This window comes from Labrus bergylta, chromosome 16 (assembly GCF_963930695.1).
Source record: "Labrus bergylta chromosome 16, fLabBer1.1, whole genome shotgun sequence".
In the NCBI taxonomy this organism is placed as follows: domain Eukaryota; kingdom Metazoa; phylum Chordata; class Actinopteri; order Labriformes; family Labridae; genus Labrus; species Labrus bergylta.
Genome location: NC_089210.1, coordinates 4,220,335 through 4,227,834, shown reverse-complemented (window position 1 = coordinate 4,227,834; position 7,500 = coordinate 4,220,335). Strand labels below are relative to the sequence as shown.

General features: G+C 41.5%; 1 protein-coding gene across 1 annotated transcript in view; it reads left to right on the top strand.

Annotated features, from left to right (window-relative positions):
- crhr1 (corticotropin releasing hormone receptor 1) overlaps nucleotides 1-7,500 on the top strand; it is a 22,417-nt gene that overhangs the window by 4,808 nt on the left and 10,109 nt on the right. Inside the window, exons 2-5 of the mRNA XM_020641016.2 lie at nucleotides 4,078-4,168; nucleotides 4,307-4,357; nucleotides 4,532-4,651; nucleotides 6,756-6,838. Of these exons, the coding sequence (XP_020496672.1) occupies nucleotides 4,078-4,168; nucleotides 4,307-4,357; nucleotides 4,532-4,651; nucleotides 6,756-6,838 (345 nt within the window). The remainder of the gene's footprint in view (nucleotides 1-4,077; nucleotides 4,169-4,306; nucleotides 4,358-4,531; nucleotides 4,652-6,755; nucleotides 6,839-7,500) is intronic.

The following is a 7,500-nucleotide window of genomic DNA, read 5'->3' as shown; positions in this document are numbered from 1 at the left end:
CCACACACACACACACACACACACACACACACACACACACACACACACACACACACACACACACATACGCACACACACACCACATTGGTAACAGCTGATTGCCACATGAGCTCATGCCATGTGTTTGTATGTGGTGTAGCACTGTGTCTCATCTCACAGAACATCTGATGTTAAACACTCTTATGTTGTTTGAAGTTTTGGACCTACAGGTTTTAGTTGAGTTTAGTCGATGAACTGCAGGATTTTGCACTTCCTCATTTGCTTCATTTTTCAAGACCTGAGGTGACCGCCCTTTTAGAGGCAGGAACCTCGAGCAGAACCAGACTCATGTTGATCAGTCATCTGCCCACAGCTGTGTAGGAGCTCAGAGAGGGGATGGAGGGAGGTGGACTCCCTCTGTGATGTGAAGTGGATTAGATTTTAAGGTTGACTGCGTATATGGTGTTAATGGAGCAAGTTTGAGGTGGACTAACTCTTTAGTGGGATTGAATAAAGACTTACTCTGTGGTATGACTGAGAAAGGGTTGAAGGACGACTATCTACAGTAAGTGACTGGATCAGAACTTAAAGGCGTTATATATGCGATTTTTTGATGCAGCAGATGTCGCCTTTGAGCACCAGCATGAAACCAAAACAACTCACGCTGCATTGTTGTGATAGCATGCTAATGCTAGCGATCTTTATTATGCACGTATCTTCACACTGCATGTAAATTTACCTGAAATGAGCGTGATCTAGAAACACAGTTAAGCAGTGAGTACAGTATGTTATTCTTCTTTTCTCTAGTCCCTCAATTAAACAACTTTTATACGTGAGGGGAGGAGTCAGCCGGCCGGCCCGGCGATGTAAACAAAGTGAAGATAGGACTCGGGAAAACTCTGAAAACATCACAGACAGTGGGACTCGGGTGTTACACCCATTGTAGACAGTCATGACTCACAGAGTTATTTTCAGAAGATATACTTGATTTCTACATTTAAGTGTGAAAAATCACATATGAAGCCTTTAAGGTGGACTGACATTGTTGAGTGATAGAATCATTGTTCCAGGAGCATTTGTCTGTGGTGTAATTGGACTCAGGATTTAAGGTGGACTGACCATATATAAACTGGATCAAGGTTTATGATGGAATACCTCTATGGTGTAATTTGCTTAGAATTTAAGGTGGACTGACTCTGATTTGGAATCAGTTGGACTCTCAGTTTTAGCTGTTTGTCTTTCTGTGGTTATTATTGGTCATAACCTTGGCTCTGTGAGGATCTGTTGTGCTGCCTTCACTGACCTCTGCTCCTCTGAGCGTCGTGTCAGTCGACTCTTTTGGACTCTGGGGGTTTTCGATTGAATGTGACTCCATGTTCGACTCTGGCAGCTGTTGGACCTCATGGGGGTGCGTCCTATTAAGCTCAGGTGAATGAACAAGCTGTGGATGTGTCCTCAAACATTAGAAAACATTTGAACAAAAAATTATAGAATATGTTAGAACATAAACTACCTCAAAAACACATCATAGTGGTGATTTACTCTTGTGGCCAAAATATAGCAACTAACACTTTGAAACATTCACCACACATGACAAAACCTGTGGACAAAAACGAGCCGACACGGCATGCAGCACAGTAATCATTAATCTCGACTGTCTTTTATTATAGTGGGACGCCAAAATCCTAATTTACATTGAAACTCGATTAATTGCCTAGCACTACTTTATGTTCATCCATTGAGTACACATACAGATAATGTACAATGTAGACTCTACATATGTAGTTAATCTGTACATTTATATCTATGTATACTGTATATAAATACTGTGTCAATACTTACATGAATACAGTACAATCATTCTTATACAAAGAGTACCCCTATAATTTAGTTTCTACAAAACAATAATGTTGTGTGATCAAAACTTACTCATGGAGTGCAGACATAGATGTCTATTTATTACATGAATATGTATATTTATTAAGTGTATTCATATGAAACATATTGACAGAAAGTACATAGTGCACATAAAGTGTTATGTATACAGTGCGTTCATATTTATTCTGTCTAATTATGCAGACACTAAATGTACTGATACAGTATTTGAATGCAGTGGTTTCATTATGACCCAGTACATGTGGTATTATACAGTAATTATAGAGGAGGCAGCAGTGGAGAGCCAACCATATGGACAACACCACCTGGGACCGCTTTGCCAATTTGAACGCTTCGCCTGCAAAAGACTCTCTCTCTCTCTCTCTCTCTCTCTCTCTCTCTCACACACACACACACACACACACACACATACACGCACAAGGTTCCTGCTGTGTTCAGCCTGTTTGTGTTTCTTTATTTATTTAAAGGGACGGTATGAATGAACTTCAGATGCAATGCACTAAATTAGATAAAATGATCATTTTTAACCGTCTCCTCACTTTATGTTCTAAGACATGCCACAACAGTGAAGATAGTATAACTGTAGAAGCAGATAGAGTAAATTTGAATAGCACATAATTCACCCAATTTTATCATTATCTTTGTCTTTATGTGATATCATATGATATAATATTGTATCCTATCCTATTCATGGTATCAAATTGTATTGCATCATAAATCATACCTTATTGTAATCTATTTTGACATGTCATATTGCACTGTATTGTATTTATCACATCATATCGTATCATTGTGTATTACAGGGTATCACATCCTACCTTATTGATAATAACTAGATTTGTACAGCATCTTTAAAAAAATGGTTTGCAAAGTGCTTTCACATACAAGCAAACGCAACATTAGGACAAAGCATAAGAACTTAAACTATTTTACTTTAAAAATAAATATTGGCCTGGGGTGCTGGTGGCGCAGTGGTTTGTGCGTGCGCCCCATGTATGGAGGCGCTGCTCCTGCAAACGGGCGGCCCAGGTTCAAATCCCACCTGTGGCTCCTTTCCTGCATGTCATTCCCTACTCTCTCTCACTGATTTCCAACTCTATCCACTGTCCTATCTCTCCATTAAAGGCACAAAAGGCCCAAAAATAAATCTTAAAAAAATATTGGCCAAAAAAAAAAGATTCCATTGATGATTTGTCCTTGAGAAAAATGCTCTGGCTGCAGTGCTTTAAGCTAACATAAGCATGCGGCTCCTAATGATAATGACTTTAACTGTTTGCTCAGAGATGCTGAGGTGTTAGTTTAGTTTACACGTGACTCCTCCCACTGAGCTGCTGTGTTAGCCTACCCGAAAAGAATACACACAACCCACAGCTTGAGGAAGAGAGAGTCCTGATCACAGCCTGCTGTATTATTATATCCATACATCTGTGTGTGTGTGTGTGTGTGTGTGTGTGTGTGTGTGTGTGCGTGTGTGATTTGTCACGCCTAATGAATCATAATCAGTGAATATTTAACACACAGATATTATTTAATGACTCTAATTGTTGAAGTATTGAGTCATGGACGGGTGACTCTTCCCTCCTGGCATCTGATCAGAGAGTCTGGTGGAGAATCATCTCGTGTAAACCCCCTCAGTCATGTGACCATTTTAAACACCACTTGAGTGACGGGCGGACCGTCTGCTGTGTTGGAGGAAACACGACAGAGCCGAGAGAGGATTAAAGTTATGGAATCATTCAAACATAAGATGTGTTTTTTTTTATTAGCTGATTTATTTTCAGCTATTTCCTGCCCTGGTTCCTGTGAGGCGGTCTGAGTCTGCGAGATGTTTAATGTGCTTATTAAAGTGTGGACAAACCAGCACCTGTCTGTCCGCCTGTCTGACTGACTGCATGCCTATATATCTGCCTGTCTGTCTACCTTTCAGGTAATGTGTAAGATGTGTTTACTGTCCACATGTCCATGTTTTTTTTTTAATTAATTTCAATAAATTCATACTTTCACAATGTGTTAATGTCTGTTTTCTTGCCTGTCTGTCTGTCTGTCTACCTGCCCTCCTACTGGTGTCTCTCCCTTTCTGTCTAACTGTACATCTGCCTGTCTGTCTGCAAGTCTCTCCACCTGTCTGTCTGCTTATCTGTAGGTAACAGGTACATTTCCTCAGACCACGTGGTTGTAATGTTGTAAATCTGTGTTTTCCAGGTGGTGTGTGTCTGTGTGTTATTCTGTGGGCGAGTTTCCCCTGCAGAGTTAACCTGTGAAACTCTCATCCTGCTGTCAACCAACCTGACAGGTATAGCTTTCCTGTCTTTCTTACATTTTATTAATTCTCCCTTCCCCCCCGTCGCCCCCCCCCCAAAAAAATAAAAAATAAAAGCTTAAATTTTCTGCCTTTTTGCTTTTTTTTATCCTCTGCTTGTTTCTGTGTTAGCGAGGACGTTGGCGTTGTTTAACCAGACGTTCACCGTCAGCAACACTTCAGGTTTGTATGGCTAACTTTGGACTCCATCATCACAGACCGACCTTTTATTGTGGTTGATTGTAGCCGCAGCAGCAACATGATTAGCACGCCGATATATCAGTTCTATTCAATTCAATTAACAGATTTAGTTCAGTTCTTCTGATATAAATCAAAAGTCTGTCTGTCTGGTTGCAGGTCTGTACTGTGACCTGTCTGTGGATGGGATAGGAACGTGTTGGCCTCGCAGTGCAGCAGGAGAGCTCATCTCCAGACCCTGTCCTGAACAGTTCAACGGCATCCACTACAACACCACCAGTAAGTCCCTGTCTGTCTCGTAGACGGGAGGAACCAATAGTCACTGTTTCCGAAATGAAGCCAACGCATAAGTGTCTTACATCTGCATTCTTTCTGGTGGTCAGCAGGGGGCGACTTCACTGTTTTCTGATTGTATAGAATAAGAAAATGACCCGACTTCTCAGTTGATTTATTCAATCAGAAATTATTTTCCTCATGAGTAAAGTCTCAAGCTCTACTTTCAAGTCTTCTTCATGCAACTTGATGCTAATTTTGTAAATGATGATCACAATACAAGTCAAATAGACCATAAAGACAGGTGTGCTTTAAAATGGGACTACCTGTAAATCAGGATAGAGCCATAACAGTGGCCCTATTCAGACTGCCGTTTCAAGGTGTGATATGTACCACCCTAGAACGGTTCACCTTTAATCTAGATTTTGGGAAGGCAACATGGGGGGACGGAAATCTGAAAATCTGTTTCCACAGCAGACACACATTAGTTCCTGAAGAAGATCTTTAAAGCCCAACAATGACCAACATGTAAACATGTTTATTAGCTGTAAAAATGGGTGTTTTAAAATAGGTGTTACTGTTAAGGGTGGATTCCTCAGGTTTTTCAGTCAGCCTCAAGTGGACACTCAAGGAACTGCAGCTTCCCAATATGGCATCCTGTTATGATGAACACAGAACTGGGACTCTGCTTATTGTCAATATAATACTGTCTTATCCCTACTCAGCCCTCAGCCAATCAGCAGTGAGCTAATAAATCTGAGCCAATCCCAGCTCTGCACTCCTGAGCTTTTACAAACAGTGAGGAGACACAGCAGAAGATCTGTGACTTTTTATCTGGTGCCAGCTGGCTCAATTACATCCATCTGCACACTGTGTGTGTGTGTGTGTGTGTGTGTGTGTGTGTGTGTGTGTGTGTGTGTGTGTGTGTGTGTGTGGTAAGATGTGTGTTTGTATTCAAATGTTTGTGTGAGTGTATTAATGAGTGTATGTGGGTGGCATTCAATTTCGTGTTTAATGAGAGGTTTAGTTGTTGATCTGACTTAATAGTGTGACTCATCAGTGTGTGTGTGTGTGTGTGTGGTGTGTGTGTGTGTGTGTGTGTGTGTGTGTGTGTGTGTGTGTGTTTGCGTGCGGAACCAGCTGGAGTCTCACTCCATCATCTTCAACATCATCACCTTCACATTGGGTGAAAAAACCCTCTCTGCCTCCCTTCACTTTTCATTAAATCTCTCGCCTCTGATTGGCCAGGCTCAGCTAACATACATGCTAATGAGCTAACTGTCACCAGCAATAAGTGGGTGTATTGATTCATTCAGCTTATCAGTTACCGGAGCAGCTAAGCCTGGACTTATTGATCGAGCCGGCTGCATGAAACCGCCCTCCTCCTCCTCCTCCTCCTCCTCCTCCTCCTCGTCGGGGGACTCGAGGCGATGTGACACCGGTTAGGACCAAATTACATCTCTGGTGTTGCTGCGTTTTACGCTGCATCCACTCAAAGTGATATCTAAAGATTGATTGTAATAAAGCAGTTAATTGAATGAGCTTTTATTTTAGCAAATTTAATTAATCCTTTATTTAGGCAGGATGGTCCCGCTGAGACACAAGATGTCTTCTACACGGGGGATCCTGCTCATGTTGGCAGCGCGTTAAAAATACACAAATTATACACGGAGCGACACACAGGAAGTAGAAGAGAGGCACACAGGACAAACCCGTGATATCTATAAAATCTAATTAGGAAGGAGGAACATGTTTGTGAAAGAGCTGTACAGAAGCAAAAGGTCTATTCCTTTTCTTCACCTCCTTCTCCTTCTTGTCCCTTTTCTTCTCCTCCTGATTAGCTTCTTCTTCTACCTCTTCTTCGCTCTCTTGTTCTTCTTCATGTTTTTATACTTCTTCGTCTTCCTGTTCTTTTTTCTTCCTTCACTTCTTCTTCTTCTTCTTCATCATCTGAAGACTTCTCCAATTAACTCAACCAATCGACAAGTTTGAATTAGCTGCCTTCAATTACATGCCACGATCTTTGTCTTTCTAACTCTGTGTGTGTGTGTGTGTGTGTGTGTGTGTGTGTGTGTGTGTGTGTGTGTGTGTGTGTGTGTGTTCTGCGCAGACAAGGTGTACAGAGAGTGTCAGTCCAACGGCAGCTGGGCTCCTCGAGGAAACTACAGCCAGTGCACCGAGATCATCGTCCTGGTAAGTCCGATCGATGCATCCGTCAATATGAGGTTATTGCAGCAGGGAGCAGGTGGAGGTGTAGACCGGGGAGTGTAAATAACAGTGGATGAAGCCTGAGTGGCGTCTACCATCGGTTACTAAAAGGGGACTTTGCAAGCCCATCAATGCTGTCTCAACCTAACTTTCAGTCTACCTAATGACAGTCTGACACGAGTCTCAAACCTTTTGACGCACAGCTTCTTCCGCCTGTCAGTCAGCACCTAATTATACATTTTGCTAATCCATCATAAATTCTCCCCCTCTACAATGTGTGCCGATACGAGGCTGTATTCCGAACTATATACCTATATCCATGCTGTATACTGTTTGGTACCTACTATTCAGTATGCACACACAGTAGGCAGATATTTGTGCCTACTTCGTCTGATTCATTCAGTATAGAAGTGACGTCATTTACGTTTCCCGAACTGGACGCATCCACCCGTTTTTTTTGTTTGTTTGTTTAGCTTTATTCAAGAGGAGTAATGCGCATATACTGTCAGGTAAACAAAAAACAATATCACAATGTAAATCAAGTAAAAGGCAGATTAAATAACTAAATAACATACAGTACATAAAGGAAAGAACAAATGAAAGACAGAAATATACAGAATATAAAATAAACCAATAAAGACGCATTT